At 47.1% G+C, this 17,442-nt stretch overlaps 1 protein-coding gene across 9 annotated transcripts in view; it reads left to right on the forward strand.

Moving 5' to 3' along the window:
* ZNF532 (zinc finger protein 532) overlaps positions 1 to 15,857 on the forward strand; it is a 110,321-nt gene extending 94,464 nt beyond the window's left edge. For 8 of the 9 annotated variants that reach the window (XM_042961889.1, XM_042961886.1, XM_042961887.1 and 5 more), the window contains 3 exons: positions 9,226 to 9,338; positions 11,680 to 11,827; positions 13,224 to 15,857. In XM_042961889.1, coding sequence (XP_042817823.1) covers positions 9,226 to 9,338; positions 11,680 to 11,827; positions 13,224 to 13,718 — 756 coding nt within the window. In that variant the 3' untranslated portion in view covers positions 13,719 to 15,857. The remainder of the gene's footprint in view (positions 1 to 9,225; positions 9,339 to 11,679; positions 11,828 to 13,223) is intronic. The other variant, XM_042961892.1, reaches the window with a different exon arrangement.
* The last annotated feature ends 1,585 nt before the right edge of the window (positions 15,858 to 17,442 follow it).

Here is a 17,442-nt window from a genome sequence, read left to right on the forward strand (position 1 = left end):
GAGGTAGGCAAGTCCAAAGACCTTAGCCCTTGAAGGTGTCGAGAACCCCAGATGGGTTTTAGGCAGGGAAGCGACATGTGGAAGCATGTGTCTCCAGTGGTTTGCTCTGGTAGCTGTGTGGGATGTGGGCGAGGGAAGGAGAGGCTTGTGGCTGGAGAGGTCAGGAAGTCCACCAGGGGGCCGAGAGGTGAGCTGGCCGAGGGGGCCAAAGGGCTTGAATGGGCCTCCGGGAGAGGGAAGGCTATTTCTGAAGGGCAAGGGGCGTGGCGGGGAACGTGTCACTGTCTTCAGAAGATGTGAATTTGGGGTGGCTTTGCAACATTTATGATGTCCTAGGAGACGTGGTCAGAATGGTGGGTTGAGGGTTGGATTGTGGATGGACCGTCTTAAAGGCCAAGAAGTTTGGGTTTTGTGTTACACGTAAGGAGAGACAGGCAGTGAAAACCCCTTTACCTCTGAACGTGCATACTGTGCCCTCTCCTGTTACAGAAGGTGATTTGGGTCCCCGGAAGGCCCATCCCTCTGTCTGTGCGCTCCATCCAGCCCCCTTTCTGGCCCCTGGAGGATGTCACAAGCACACGTGTCTGCTCCTGCCTGCGTCTTCAGCTTTTCCTGGATTGTTCTCAGAATCCTAAAGCTTGCCATGGGGCCTCTTGTCCTGACAGAACAGCCTTCCTGACCCACTTGCCTACTGCCTTTTTTCCTCTGTTTCCCTTTATGGCAAACGTCCCCGAGGTCACTTTCCATCGCTGTGTTCTCCATGCCACTCCATGTTTCCACTCCCCAGAAACCGCGTGGCCAGGGACCTGCACCCGGGGTCTTGGCTTTATCAGTGATGTCACTTGACCTGTCTGAAGCGGTTGTCTGCTAGGTTCTCCTGGAAATGCTTTCTTTACTAGGCCTCTTGGTTCTCCTCCTTCCTGCTTCATTGATAGCTCTTCTCGGTCTTTTCTTCTCCTTCCAGACTAGAAATGTTGATGTGCCCTTTATTCTCAGAAACTTCTCATCCAAGCCTGGGACTTTCTTTCTTTCTTTCTTTAAAAATTTTTTTTAAACGTTTATTTATTTTTGAGACAGAGAGAGACAGAGCATGAACGGGGGAGGGTCAGAGAGAGAGAGGGAGACACAGAATCCGAAGCAGGCTCCGGGCTCCGAGCCATCAGTACAGAGCCCGATGTGGAGCTCAGACTCACGAACCGTGAGATCATGACCTGGGCCGAAGTCGGACACTTAACCAACTGAGCCACCCAGGTGCCCCTAAGGCCTGGGACTTTAAATGCCATCCGAACCTACCGACTCGCAGAATTGTATCTTTGGCCTGGACCTCTCCTCTGAGTTGCACACTTGAATCTAACCACTTAGTATCTCTACTTAGATCTCCAGTGGGCTTCTGGAATGTAATGTATTCAAAATATAATTCTTGATTCCTCTCCTCAAACCTGCTTCTCTCCTACTTTGCCATTCAGAAACTGGTAAAACTGTTCTACCAAGTGCCCTGCCAACGAATTTCGAGTGATACGAACCCCTTCTTTTCTCTCCTTTGCCACCCACATTCAGCCCATCCACAGATCCACCTTTGAGATACATGCCAAATCCAGTCATTTGTCATCACCTTTACTTTCCAAACCCATGACACTTAAGTCTGTCGCCTCCACACTGGTTCTTTGCTTCTACACTTGGTAGCCAGAGTGACCTTGATCATATTATTCCTCTGCTCGAACCCATTAGTGTCTTCCCATCAGGCATCATGGATGACCCATTGGTGTCTTCTGGTCACGTGTCATGCATGACACAAAGTCCCCATGGTGGTCCACAAGGGCTGTGGTCTTGATCTGACCTCCTCACCTGCCATTCTTCTCCTGACTTCACTCCATAGAAAACCGTAGAAAGGATATGATGGGGCAGTTCACTGTAAATGGCTCAGAAACATATGGATAGATGTCCAGCATCCCTAGGCATTGAGGAAAAATAAAATAAAGTGCGGTTATAATATTCTACCTACCACTTTGGCAAAGTTGAATGGTGATCTGTAAGGCTTTTGGTGAGTGAGCCCTGACTGACACCGATGAGGTCCTTTTTGAGGACAGTTTGGCAAGAAGTGTCAAAGGGCCTTGACATTTTTCACAACTTCTAAACTAGAAAGACTTTTCAGAAGTTCATACCACCGAAATAATTGGTTGACTACAGACACTTAAAAAACTTTTTTTTTAATGTTTATTTTGAGACAGAGTGCGAGCGGGGAAGGGGCAGAGAGGGGGAGACACAGAATCCGAAGCAGATTCCAGGTTCGGAGCTGTGAGCACAGAGCCCGACGCAGGGCTTGAACTCATGGGCTGTGAGATCATAACCTGAGTTGAAGTTGGACGCTTAACTGACTGAGCCACCCAGGCAGCCCTGACTACGGAAGTTTTTTTCTGCAGTTACTGGAGATTTGAAACAACCTAAATCATTAATGAGAGATAGTTAAATACATTATGGCCCATTTATACAATAGAATACTATGTTGTGTTAAGAAGACTGTAGAGAGATCAAAACGTGTAGCTGTATATGAAAATAAATCAAGTTGCAAATCAAGATGTATAGTATAGACTCATTCTTACAAGTACACGTGAACGTGCATCCAGAAGAGAAATGGGAAGGCTATGTATAGCTTAGAAATTGACACTGGTTATTGTAGTTGGTGAGATTAGAGGCAGTCTTTTCTCTCTTTTATTTTGTAGCAAGTGTTTGTTATTTTTTAGAACCGGAAACAGTAAGAGAAGGAAAATGAAGGCTGTGGTACCGAGATGCACTGTATATACATCACTTTGAAATGGCAGCTGCTGGGCAGGGACTCAGTCAATTTCCTCTGTCTCTTCGTCACCCGCCCACCTGACCGTAATAAGCACGGCACCTGCCCGAAGGTGGCGCCTTATCTGCAGTCACACAGGAAGACGTGCTCTTCCTCCTGTCTGCAAACCCCCTCCTGTCTGAATTCTCCCCGCTCATTGACTCCTGTCTTGCCTCTGTCCTCAATAGGTGCGTTTTTTCTGATCCTCTTATCAGTATTTAAACATGCTCCTGTCTGGCCCATCTTCCAAAAGCAAGCAGTGCTTGCCCTGTGTCCAGCACGTTATCCTACATTTGCTACTCTGTGATTACTCTGTAGTACCTGCTCATGTTTTTCCAGTAGGTAATTGTGTATTTGGTTATTTCCTTTATTCATCCACACAGTAAATATTTACTGAATATTTTCTGTATGCCGAATGCCAGGGCTATAGAGATGAGTGATTTATAGCTTCTAATTTCAGGGCGCTTACGGGGGGCACTGAAATTCCTCCTGAAATAGAAATTAAAAACTAGAAACTTACAGAGGGTGCGGGTTTTTCTTTGGAGGCAGAGGTCTACTGTGTATGTAGGTGTTTTGTCCACTGAAAATCTTTTACCTTAACACCATGAGTCATTAGGGAACTGCAAATTAAAACCTCGATGAAATACTACGAACCACCCTATAGAATGGCTACAATAAAATCACAGTCCCAACTGCTAGAAGGTGGCAGGACAGAGCTGGAGCTCTGCTTCATTGCTGGTGGAAACGCAGAGCACAGCCATCCTGGGAAGCGGGTTGATAGGACCCCGTAATCTCATTCCTAAGCCTTCACCCAAGAGAAATAAGATTATATGTTCAACCAGAATCTGTACGTGCGTGTTTGTAGGGGCTTTAATTCCTAATTCCCAAAAGCTGGAAACAGCCTAGAGGTCCTTCACCTGGGACGCAGATTCAGGAAGCAGAGGCGATCCATAGAATCCGTGGAATGCTGTCCCGCAAGGAAAAGGAACGGGTTGCCGATGCGCTCAACAGCGTGGATGAATGGCACATGTGCTGTGCCAGTGAAAGAAGCCAGACTCCAGAAACTACATGCTGTACTATGTGGTTCCATTTATGTGACAAATGGAAAACACAAAACCAGAGGCTAGAAAGCAGATCGGTGGTTGCCAAGAGCTGGATGTAGGAAGAAAACTTGGCTGTAAAGGGGCACAGGGGAATTTTAGAGGTGATGGAACCGCTCTGTGTCTGTTTGTCAAAACTCCTAGAACTATACATGCAAACAAGTGCATTTTCCATTTTGTAAATTACACCTCCACAAACCTGCTGTGGAATTTTTTTGAGGCAACAGAAGGAAATTTTTTGTTGGTGGTGGTGTGGGCTATATTCACATTGTTCAACAGTCTAGATAGTATGAAGGAAGACAGCAAAAAGCCTCATTCCTACCCTGGCCCACCCAGCACCACGAAGTTTGTTATTATGGATCTTGAAGTTTCTCTTATGCCAGGATCATCGTACATGCATAGATGTTCTCTTTTTACTTCTTTCGAATGCAGAACACAGCTTGTGGATATCATCATTTTCTGCACTGGTCCCTTCCCGTAGTAGGTAGTAAATAGTTCCTTTAGTATCAGATTTGTTCTAACGCAGTTGGTCTGTCAGGGAACGGTCGGAGCTTGATGTGGGTTCTGAGCTCGCTCACGTGTGACCCCATCCCTGAGAGAGACACTCGGTGAGCACAGAAAATCGTGGAATGGACTTGTGTCGGAATCCACAAAACACACGCACGCTCTCACGTCAGACTGTCGTCGGCAACTTCACCTCCCCATTGAGTCACGCTGCCTACCCCCGGTGTTACACCTTCCCTCCGACCCTCAGATTTCAGGTAACCCTCCTTCCTCCACTTCACAGAATCTCAACAAGCCACAGCCCTCCCCCACCCAGTTGCACAGGATGCTGCTGTTAAGCGTGTCACCAATAGTTTTCGGGTGTTAGGCCCTTAACTGCGTTTTTGCCGGAAGCCCTGTGGTTCTTTATTGCATGATTTTGCTTATTGTAGTGATTTGTGACCCATGATACATGTTTATCACATTGTACAGGACTGACCATACGTGTGCGGGTGTATCTGTAGAATAGATTGCCAAGTGGAAAGGTCCAGAGTTTTAGGAGTTATATCCTGTGGGATCACTGTCGGGACAGGTTGAAGTCTATACAGGTGGTTGGTTTTTCCTTTTTCACAGAAAGTGTTTACGATCGAGCTGAAGGGTATGTGTCAGCACGACCTGGGAATAATACCACTCCTGTTCATCCTAAATGTGTGGGTGATTCTGGATGTGTGGTGGTAATTAAGGAAGCTCTTCACATGTTGGTGGGAGGCAGAGAACCTCATGGAGGCAGGAATGTCTGAGGTGGGGACTTTTCTCCCTCTGACTTCTTCAGAGTCACCTGGAACAGAAAGAGGGCTTCAAGCCAAGAGACAAGAAGGGACTAGTTACCAGAATGGGCAGTGTCTGGTTGTGAGAGCCCATGGCGATCCAAAACACATTCACCGAGAGCCATCCAGAAAGAATGGCCTTCAGGGGCCTTGGAAATCCCAGAGCTCAGGCCTTGAGCCCAAGGCTAGGGCGTGCAGAGCAAAGGAATTTGCTAAGAGAAACCACTGCTTTCCTAAAGAATGTGAAGGTGAGAGTCAAAAATGGGAAATTAGGGAGAAAGTTTAGGAAATGCACCCAGGTATTTGTTTTATGGACATTTAAAGTTTTCAAAAATACTCAGACCCTGCCAGCTTATTCGTCCACCATTTTTTTAAAGAGCTCTATTTAAAAACAAAATAACTCCTCATTGAGTGGGAACACCTAACTACAAAAAGTCCACGCAAGTTCCTTCAATATCAGCTTGCGCTACACTGGGGCCAGGAGGAAGTAAATGACCTTGACAAACAGAAGGACAATGGCACTTGACGCTTTTTCGATACCATTTTTTCCATTTTTGTTTGGTTGGTAAAAATTGCTTTCTGTGTCAGGAAGTGGCCGTATGAGCTATTCTAACACTGAAGATGAAAGTTACGACAATAAATTAGGTAAAGCCCCTTTAAATAAGTTAGTATTTAAAACTGAACAAAGAAGGGAGTCACTTGTTTTCTTAGGTAATGGGAACACGGCAGGTTTGATCAGGAAGCTGGTGTTTAAACCTGTAATTTTCCTGTCACCAGTGATTTTGAAAGCCTGCTCCATTGTTTGGGGATTGCACCGCTCGTTTCTGCATTTTTTCATAAAGACGCTGGAAAAGAATATCTCACCCATTGTCAGTTCTTTTTGAAAACAGTAATTATTGATTCAGCTGAGCTGCTCATTTAATGTATTACCTACTGAAGATTTCTTTATTGATATTTCTCTATTAAAATTTCGATTTGGGGGCATCTGGCTGGCCCAGTCAGTGGAGCATGGGGACTCTTGATCTCGGGGTTGTGAGTTTGAGCCCCACAATGGGTATAGAGATTACTTAAACAAATAAAATCTTAAAAAGATTTTTTTAATTTAACGGTAACATAATGATACCATAACAAGAAATGAAATTTTAAATTCTTCATCTTAATGGAAAACCCAGTTTGCATTCCTCTGAAGCCTCTTGCCTTTGTTATATAGTTAGAAAGATATATGTCCGTTCTCTACATGTTTTATGATGATTTGCTACAACCTTCTCGCTTTTAGAAAAATGCCTTGTGTTTTGACTCTTCTGGGTGATCTTAACATTGTCCATCTTCTATGTATAAAACTCAGTAGGAATTGGACATTAGACTTAGGTACGTAGGACTTCCGTGACTGTTCTTAAAGCTTTTTATTCTAAAGAAACCTCTTGGGGTACCTGGGTGGCTCAGTCGGTTAAGCGTCCCACTTTGGCTCAGGTCTTGATCTCATGGTTTGTAAGTTCGAGCCCCAGGCTGGGCTCTGTGCTGACATCTCGGAGCCTGGAGCCTGCTTCAGATTCTGTGTCTCCCTCTCTCTCTGCTCCTCCTCCTATCATTCTCTCTCTCTCTCTCTCTCTCTCTCTCTCTCTCTCTCTCAAAAACAAACAAAAAAGAAAGCTCTTATTCTCTGGTTTCATAAATGCTAATCCAAGACTCTAGGGAATTGTCTGTGTTATGTGATCAAGATGTTTATGAAGGAATACCTTTGGGAAAAGAGTGTGGCTCAGAGGCATTAGTTGGTTATTTGCTCTGTTCTCTCTCTCTCTCTCTCCCTCTCCCCCTCCCTCCCTCCCTCCCTCACAGACATTATTCTCATAATATCCCAGATTATATGCTCAGGAAAATGATAAAAGCAATGCTTTGGCACGGAGAAGAAATGCCCTCCTTTGCTTCTGCCTAGGTTTTTAAACACTTAACAGACTGATGTGTTTTATTTAAAAGATAGTATTTTCGGCTCTCTTAGAATGAATTTGGATATTTTATTGTTATTCAGAAAAGAATATTTATTGAGGATTTCTCTGTGTCCCAAGCACTATGCTGACTAATTCACCACCGGCCCTTTCTTCCCCCAGCACTCTCTGAGGAAGGCACTGTTGTGATCCCCACCCTACAGTTTGGGGACTGGATGTTTATGGAGACCCTCTCCCAGGGCATACGGTTCGATGCATGAGCGGTAGAGACAAGGTGCCAACCCATTTCTGGTTCTCCAGAGCCAAACCCAATCACTTAAATCGATTTGCTTACCAGTTTGAACAAGGGGCATATTTGTCAAGTGATTAATATAAAAACAATTATTTAAAATATTTATTCTTCCCGGGCTCCTGGGTGGCTCAGTTAGTTAAGCGTCCGACTCTCGGTTTCAGCTCAGGTCATGATCTCATGGTTTCGTGGGTTCGAATCCTGCATCGGTCTCTGTGCTGGCAGCACGGAGCCTGCCTGGGATTCTCTCTCTCTGCCCCTCTCCCGCTCATGCTGTCTCTGTCTGTCTCTCAGAAATAAGTAAATAAAACTTCAAAAAAAAAAAAATTGTATCCTTTCTTTAACCACTTAGCCCACAATTGCTTTGCTTATCTCTTCTTCTTGCCATAAATAGTAATGTTATTTCACATGAGAACTTGTTTTTACTTCAGCCCTATTTTTAATTTTGCCAAATTTTGTTCTATTCATGAGGCTGGCAGTTATTTCTTGATCGGATTTCCTTGTGATACGACACCGTTTCATTCGAGACTTCAGTGCATCTTGTACCCAAAGAACGTGCTTTTAGGTTAAACCATTCATTTTACTTCCAAGGGTCCACATGAGAATGTGTTGAATTCACATAATCATGTCGTGGCCAAATTAGGAAACTTTTAACTTTGGTTTTCATCTCTTGATAGCTTTCTCTTGCTCTGTCACTGTCCCCCGACCCTCATACACACGTGCTGTGTATTCTAATGGCAGACTACATAAAGTGGTTTCAAACTTGGGCGTTCTTTTTTTTTTTTAATTTTTTTTTAACGTTTATTTATTTTTGAGACAGAGAGAGACAGAGCATGAACGGGGGAGGGGCAGAGAGAGAGGGAGACACAGAATCGGAAGCAGGCTCCAGGCTCTGAGCCATCAGCCCTGGGCCCGACGCGGGGCTTGAACTCACGGACCGCGAGATCGTGACCTGAGCTGAAGTCGGACGCTTAACCGACTGAGCCACCCAGGCGCCCCATGTGCATTCTTGAAATAACCAAATGGTAGTATTCAAAGGGCCTTTTGGAAAACTCTTCCCTTATGTAAGGAACAGTTAATCATTGGGGGGACGGTCAAAATGCTTAAAATTAGCTCGAGATTTCATTTAAAAGGGCATATTGGACAAGTTAACATTCTCTCTGGATGTACCAAAGTAAGTAATGGTTTTATTTGGTGTTTACTGAAGAATTATGTTTTTGTATAGTATCTGCTAGCTATTTGTTTGTTTGTTTGTTTATATCACAGCCAGGGGAGGGGCAGAGGGAGAGAGGGTCTCTGGCAGTCTCCATGCCCAGCGCGCGGGGCCCAAGCTCACAACTGACATGATCCGAGCCAGAATTAAGAGTCTGACGCTCAACGAGCTAAGACACCCAGGCGCCCCTTGTATCTGCTATTTAAAAATAACAGCTGTATCTCTTTTGCAAAGAAATTTTATGTTTTCAGATATCTGGGGGTTTGTGTTGAGTCAAAACCATAAGTGTTTTGAGAAAAATATTTAATATTTTACTCTCATCACGTTTATCCGATTCTCCAGAAATTAGTCCCTTCACGGTTACCCCACCCCTGCCCTTCCTTTTTCTTATGTATTAAGAAGAATCTGTTAGTTTTGTCTTTGTATTGCAAAGCAGTGAGGATTATGTAACTCCAACTGTTACGAAAGAGTTCTTAATTTTTAAAGCAGGTCTGTTTTTGTTCTCTTGAGTGACTTTCTATCTCTTTTCTCCTAACGAAGCAAATGAAAAAACACCCTTGCCGCCAGTGTGACAAATCTTTCAGCTCCTCACACAGCCTGTGCCGTCACAATCGGATCAAGCACAAAGGCATCAGGAAAGTTTACACCTGCTCGTAAGTCCTCATTTCTAACGTGCGAAGCACGGTAAAAGGATAATGCTGGAACTTTTCTACGGCTTTTCATATTTTGCCATTACCTCTCCATTTCTGTGCTGCAGGTTATAGATTTCACTTTTTAGTGCTGTTCCATTGTTGGGACATAACAGTTTCTTGACTGGGCCATAACACTTAACAATAGTAAAATAAACAGGAGTTTCTGGCATACCCTGTGTACGTGCCTGGGTCCTTACCTGTTGTCCAGAGGGACAGATTTTATATACCTGAGCGTTTTGGAAAAGTGGTTGCTTTGCAGGCGCACAGGTGAATGAGATGCTTTTTGGTCTCTATAAGCGCAGGGATTTGCCAGCTTCGATTGGCAGGTTGATTGTCCAGTTGACTGGTTCAGAGCAGACCCTGATGGGGCCTGGTCGGGGACTCTGTCCTAGGCCGGACTGTTTTCCCTAATGCAGGGGCAGCCTTTTCCCAGCGCACACATTTGGCTCAGAGGTCAAATTCAAGGAATGGAGTAGGCCAAACATCGAGTGGGTGGTGATGCCACTCTGGACAGTCCTGAGCTACCTCTTTGGACATGAAAATTGGAACTTGTTATATCGTTAGTGAAAAAGCTTTATCACCCACTTAATCAGAACATGCCTCAAGTGAGTTGGTAACAGGCTTACTTACTTTAAGGCACTTCTCGTAACAGGGAGAGAACTAACAGACACAGAAGCCATGTAGCCAGCACGTAGCGTGTGACATGATCAAAGCAGGGCACAGAGGACCGTGTGTCTCAGGACACGCGTGATGGTTGGCTGTCTGTTCCTCAAGGGTTCACTATTCTTGATTAGTTAGGGAAAGTTGCTCGGGTAGGAAAACCGGGACGTAGACAACTCCTGCAGTGAAATTAAAGCCGGGAGTGATTTCGGTGAGGTGAGAACATTCTGTGAATCAGGCCTGCATGTTTGAGACTGCGCCGGAAGGATGGGAGGACTTAGAAGGAGGCCCTGGCTGAGAAGAAGGTAGGAAGGGAGTCTGGCGTGTCTTAGTCCTTCCTCCTCGGACGGGTTTTGTGTATTTCTCCCCGGAGACACCGTAAGGCAGTAAGATGCTCGGATCGTCTGGCCGATTTCCTTTGTGGTGCGGGGTTGGCACGGGCTCCCAGGGCTGCCCCTGCCGGGGTGAGGGGGTGGGGGTCTCTAACACGAAATCATCAGGGTGTGGGGCCAATCATTACAACATCTCCAGAAGGCTTTTTGAAGGCAGTAAATTTGATTCTGCATAAGACCATGAGGTATTTTCACCCTCCTTCACTGCAGTGGATTTTTGATGTCTGCCTTATGGCACCTGTAGTCACCACGGTCATTCACTTCTCTTTCTTTTTTTTCCCTAAACCTGTTTTTGGTCCATTGCATTAAGAAAATGGCGAATTCATATCTTCTAAAGAAAAACTATTCATAATCGACAGGTTTGGGCCCCCCCCCCCCAGAGATGAAATGAAAACTTAAAAGATTGACCTATATTGGCTATCTGTTGAGTTTTCTACATTTCAGTCAACTGAATGAACACATGAATTTCAGTGCTGTGATACCGAGTTTGTGCCCTGGTGAGGAATTTAACAGGGCCACACACCCTGTCTTCTCTTTGTTATGGCGGAGCGGACAGGAATAATTAACATCCACATGAAGGAATCCGGGAGGGACTTTTTCCATATTAAAAGTATCTCTTATGCCGTAAATTTCGAGGGAACACGGAGTCATTGTAAAGAAAACTTCTGAAATTCGATACCCTCAATTTAAAAATGAAAGTCACCTAGAATTCTAAATGAAGTAATACTTTAACCAGATCTAGAGAATAAGTAAACACCCCAGCCAAACTGAATTAGGCTGATCCTACCGAGACGCCAAAACCGACAGAAAGCTTTCTACAGAAACCGCAAAAATTTTTCTCACACGCTGGAAACTGCAGTTCATGGCAGAACTGCTGTTTCATTTTGGGCCATCGGTATTCGCAAAGATCTTTTTTTGTTGGTTTGTTTCCGTACATTTCTTTCCTTTTGAGAGAAAGAGCGGGGGAGGGGCGGAGGGGCGGGGGTGGAGAGAGGGTCCCAAGCAGGCTCTGCGCTGGCCGTCAACACCGAGCCCCGCGTGGGGCTCAAAGTCACGAACCCAGGTGAGATCGTGACCTGACCCGAAGTGGGACGCTTCACCGACCGAGGTACCCAGGCGCCCCTCACACAGATCATCTTGACCCCGCTGAGCGTAGTGTTGGCTGGCGAAGGTCCCTTCGGTAGAGAGGGTGTTCTTCAGCGTGGGGTACCTTTCGGCAGGCGGGTTACCTCCTTGTCTTTGCCCCACAGGCACTGCCCAGACTCTAGACGCACCTTTACGAAACGGTTGATGCTGGAGAAACATATCCAGCTCATGCACGGAATCAAGGATCCCGACTTGAAAGAGATGACAGAAGCCACCAACGAGGAGGAAACAGAAATAAAAGAAGATGCCAAGGTCAAACATGGCAAATGTTCTCTTTACAGTGGAATTGTGTTGACTTGCTTTTTCCATTCACTCTCTTCGTTTAAGTTTCGCCGCAGTTGCAAAGCTTATAAAACAATAGGTCAGCTCCCCGTACACCCATTCTTCTCTTTCGTCCTGCCCCTAAAAGGTATTAAGTTTCTTCTACATCTTTCCAGAAGCAGCTTGAGGGATCTACTTGTGTACAGAAATGATAGAATTTTCTGTGGACGCTCATCAGTTGGCTCTCAGCCAGAAGGTAGAAAGCTAGATGGCTTTTCTGGTTGGCAGTACGTCGGTTGTGAAAGGTACCAAGTAAAAATGAAGGGGTTCTCCTTAGTTTCGCTTCACGATGGCAGAAGATAAAACGATACATCTCTGCCTTATTTCTTAGGTCAGCGGCTAGCGAACTTGAATCAGCAGTATGAGCGTTAACGTGTGTGTTAGGCGTGTGTGTGGCAAGCGCGATCGGAGAGGCAGCAAGCAGTTCGGCAGACATGTAGGAGATCGCTCTGCTGGCTTTGGCACTGGGCTGTGTCTGGAATGTGCCTGGGTAGCAGCCCGAGTGTGCGCGATGGGGGAGCTGATCACTGAGTAAAGCCTAATCAGAATACGAGTCAGACTAGTGTCTCGTTAGTCTGTAATCTTTTCCCTTCCAGGGGTGGGGGTGGGGGCGGGGATGGAATTAAAGGATCTACGTGCAGGGGCAGCTCCAGGTCAAGGCCATGTATGAGTGGTGCCCTGTCAACAGGACAGAGAAGAGGTGGGCCGCAGAGCGGGCAGGAGGGGGTGTCCCTCTGGCTTGGACTTTTGGCCAGCTGCAAACGAGGGGATTTAACGTGGCTCAGATTTAGGCAGATGGGAGCGGGAGGGGAAGAGCACGGCCTGCGGGTCAGCCGTGTGACGAAGGTGAGTGTGCGGGAAAGCTCGGCTCCCAGACCAGCTGGGCTTCTAGCAGCTCTCCATCCCAGCCTCAGGAGAGGCAAAGTCCTGACCTTTTCTCTGCCCCGCCCCCTGCCCCCTGTCCACACCACCTGGCCACGGCTGCAGCCCCCTGGCCTCCCTTCTGTCCCCCAGGCTGCCTCCCGCCTCGGCTCCCCCGCCCGCCTGGGCGCCTGTCCTCACCGCAGCGGGCCGCTGTGCAAACGTCGCCCACACCGAGGCCACCTCTGACCGTGCCTTGCAACCTCACAACCCCGCCCCCTCTGCTTCCCACCCCCATCCCATGCCCCGCTTTGCTTTCCTGGGGCCGCTGCGGGAGCCCCCGAATCCCGAAGCACAACACCGCTTGTCCCAGCAGCTCTCGGGGCCTGGGAGAACTGGCGGCTTGTCACCCGCGGGGCAGAACGATTTTCACGCGTGTCGTCCACGTTGTTCTCTTCCCTCCAAGGTTCCCAGTCCCAAGCGCAAGTTGGAAGAACCCGTGCTGGAGTTCAGACCGCCCAGAGGGGCGATCACCCAGCCGCTGAAGAAGCTGAAGATCAACGTGTTCAAGGTTCACAAGTGTGCCGTGTGCGGCTTCACCACCGAAAACCTGCTGCAGTTCCACGAACACATCCCTCAGCACAAGTCAGACGGCTCCTCCTACCAGTGCCGCGAGTGCGGCCTCTGCTACACGTCGCACGTGTCGCTGTCCAGGCACCTGTTCATCGTGCACAAGCTGAAGGAGCCGCAGCCGGTGTCCAAGCAGAACGGGGCCGGGGAGGAGAACCAGCAGGAGAACAAGCCCAGCCGCGAGGACGAGGCGCCCGACGGCGCGCTGTCAGACCGGAAGTGCAAGGTGTGCGCAAAGACGTTCGAGACTGAAGCTGCCTTAAACGCCCACATGCGGACACACGGCATGGCCTTCATTAAATCCAAAAGAGTGAGTTCGGCCGAGAAATAGCCACAGACCTTCCCGTAAGGAGAATCCCTGTCCACATTGGAATAAAAGAGACATTTTTGTTACAAAAAGTTTGCAGTATAATAGAGTTAACAGTACTGTCTAGGCTGTTGCAATATATTCTCTTCCAGTGTACCTTCTCCACCTGGTCGTGTATATCCTCCTCGATAAGTATGAAAACAGTATTTGAGTTTCAAAGAGTTTGTATATATTTCAATGAATACCTTTTTATACTCTTTGTTACATGTTTGTATCGGTATTTAGTGAAAAAATGTTTTGAGGTTTTCTTTTCTCGGTCTTTGGTTTTTTTTGTTTGTTTGTTTGTTCCTTGGGTTTTGTTTTTTGGTTTTTGGTTTTTTTGGGGGGTTAGACTTTTTCTTTTTGTACTGTTTCTTTAAACACAGAGTTCTTAGCAACAGGGGCAGTTCCTGAATTCAAATAAACCATTTTGTATGTTACAGATTTGAATGGGTTAACTAATTGCAGGCTAAGATAATGCCTTTTTTAGTCTTTTTAATTTTTAGAATTCACTATATAAATTGTAGGTATTGTGGGTCTCAAAAACACTAGGGACTTTTAAGTGTCTTAGCACTACCCTCAACGTGCCTGCTCTAAGCCGGCGAGTGCACCTGTCCCGTGCGACCGGTCGCACTCCGGCGTCTGGCATCTTCTTCCAGGCCACGCCCGACCGTGTTTCAAGCAGCCTGCAGGTAGCTTCCTTCCCAGGGATGGATCAAAACGTAGGCCAGGCCTCTACAGTAAAGCGCACGGATTATCCTCCGCTCCATTCTGGAACGGGGAAGAAGGGCGTTGCCGGGGGAAAACCAGGGGCTGGGGGTTTTTCTGGGCCGATCTGCAAGGCTGGCTGAAAGAACACAAGGAGATCAAGTCACCCAAGGGCTGGACTACTGTAACAGTGACACATATGTAGCTAGACCAGTAGATTTAGATAGTCGAGTTTTTGTCATGGAATTTATTAACTCCTACGAAGACACAACTAAAAATATCAAGTATTTCTCTGGCTCTTGACAGGAACAAAGAAAAAAACTCCCAGTTGACTTAACCCTTCTGAACCCTTTGCCGTCGAAAGAGCTGGCGTTTCCTGTTCTGGGGTGCTACTGCCAAACGTTCTGGTACTTGGAGTTGAGATGCACGACTCCACCTCCGACCTATCAATGCAGCAACCCGCGTGTCGCGATCGGCCGCTCGGTCACGCGCTGAGCCGCCCGGCCTCAGTTCGGTCATTTCAATAAGTCTCTTTAATATTAGTAGTTCCGCTTTATCAAAGCACAGCAGGGGTGGGCACTCCTCTGTCCCTTCCGTTTATAGTTCTCTGGGAGCGTTCCTATTTTTCAGTTTCCGTTTCTGTGTTTTCTTTGGCATTTTATACCTTGTATTTATCCCGGAACACGTTTTGTACTTTTTATTTTTACGAAAAAGGAATTCCGTTTTGTGTATATATAGGCACTTGCATGATATGCTGTAGTCAACGTTCGGTTCCTCGGAAGGTCTCGGCGCTGTCCGCTGTTACGCACTACATCCGTCATAACTGTATTCAACACATTTCGTATGTAAATAAACGTGGGACATTGGCCCTTGCGCTTCTGTGAGAGAGTCATTGATGGTGGGGCTCTGACATCTTCGTGAAGTTTAGGAAGCGAGTAGTCGCAGGGACAGGACTACGGGATGTTGCAGAACTCTTTCCCCCTCCGGAGAATGGCACGTGCGTTCTCGTTAGCGCTCAGCTCTTTGGTCGCGTTCGCGTTGACTGCCATCGATTTCGTGGGTATAACGCAAGGGCGTGATTAAGTATTCCCACGCTTGAAATTCAATTGCTGTTACTTGTTCTATTTATACTTGTATTGCTCTAAGGTGTATTCATAGCACTTTCATGTGTTTCTGCATTTGAACCTTGCAATAAACCTGTGCGGTGGGCCGCGCGGGTCTTAATGGTCTAGTTTTACAGTTGAGGAAGCTGAGCTCCGATTCCGTTCTTTGCCTGAGCCCTCACAGCTGGTAAGTGGCTTTGCGTATTAGAACCCAGACGCTCTTGCTCGCAATCTTAGCGCTCGCTCTCTGTGTTTATGTACATATTGACAAATATTCATTTACTGAACAATAAAAAGTATGTGCGAAACACGACACTAGAATTTTTGTTTGTGGCGCTATCTGGCTGTTATAAGAGAAACCGGAAGTCTCTCTACTCTTAAATCCCCCAGAAATGCTCGCTGATGTAAAGTTAGCATCTCTAAATGCCTAGCTGAGCATCCAAGAAGGTTTCGAAAAACGCCCTGAGATCCAAAAGGAAAAAGCAGTAGCGATCCAGGGTAGCCCAGCACACAGGGCTGTAGCCATGGGAGGGAGCCTGGTTGATGCCCCTGGAGAGCGGCCTGGTGAGCTGGAGGACAGGTCGTGAAGAAATGGCCTGGGATACAGCACACAGGTAAGGAGGTGGAACATACGGACGAGCTTCGAAGTCCAGAAGGACAAAATAACAAGACTCCTAGGAGTTCCAGGAAGAGGGAGCAGAATTGGGAGGGGCCTCTGTGGACAATTCTTAGCCATTAACGGAAGACGTGAGTACTTGGGGGTAACATGGTGTACGTGCTGAACAGAAGCCCACGGTGGGACTCGTGAGTTGCACCCATTCTTCCTTGGCGGTAGACCTGGATAGGGCGATGGATGCGAGCATTTGGGAAACGGGGCATATTCAGACCAAAGGCAGAAACTGGGGCATGCTCTGTGAATTCTTAGGAAGCCCGTCTCCTCTCTTGGGTGGGGAGGTGGAGCTGAGGCTTACAGGATAGGCTCAGGCCAACTTGTGAAGAGCCTTGAATGAGAGATTGAGGGGTTTGTACTCAGATAACGGATATTTGGACAGGGGAGTGGTATAACCAGACTGGTCGGTGGCCGTGTTTAGGATGGATGGTGGAGGGGTGTTTCAACCACGATAGGTTAGATCATGCTGTGGTTACAACCCTAACTCTCAATGTCTTAAAACAGCAAGGCTTGGGGCGCCTGGGTGGCTCAGTCGGTTAAGCGTCCGACTTCGGCTCAGGTCACGATCTCACAGTTTCTGAGTTCGAGCCCCGTATCAGGCTCTGTGCTGACAGCTCGGAGCCTGGAGGCTGCTTCAAATTCTGTGTCTCCCTCTCTGTCTGCTCCTCCCCCGCTCATGCTCTGGCTCTCTCCTTCAAAAATAAATAAAAACATTAAAGAAAATTTAAAACAGCAAGGCTGATTTCTTGGTCACCTTGGATGTTTGTTGTGGGTTGACTGGAGACATTGCTCCAAATCTTGTCCCCTTATCCCTCTGTCACAAAAGTTGCTGGTTCCTGTGGCAAAGGGAACATGCAATGAAATGCTGTGGCCCAGAAGTGATAGGTGTTATTCTTCACAGCTCATTGGCCGAGACCAGTCACGTGTTCCCACCTCCTCACAAGGAGGCTGGGAGTACCATCCTACCAAGCCCCCAGAAGAGGAGGCTGCACATATTTGGGCAGCATAAATGGCCATCAAGGACCAACGTTTAAATCGGTATAGGCATAGTGTCGACCCAGCCATCGTCATGAGGACTCAGCCCAGGGTGGGAAGGTCGGCCTGGAAAGGAGCTGTGCTTATAGGTGGCATTTCAGAAGTGGTACCAAGAGAGGATTCCGTGCCGTGGAACACAAAAGAGGGAACCAGACTTCTTTCTTTTGAGGTTTAGATTACTTAAATAGAAATA

This window comes from Panthera tigris, chromosome D3, assembly GCF_018350195.1.
Source record: "Panthera tigris isolate Pti1 chromosome D3, P.tigris_Pti1_mat1.1, whole genome shotgun sequence".
NCBI lineage: Eukaryota > Metazoa > Chordata > Mammalia > Carnivora > Felidae > Panthera > Panthera tigris.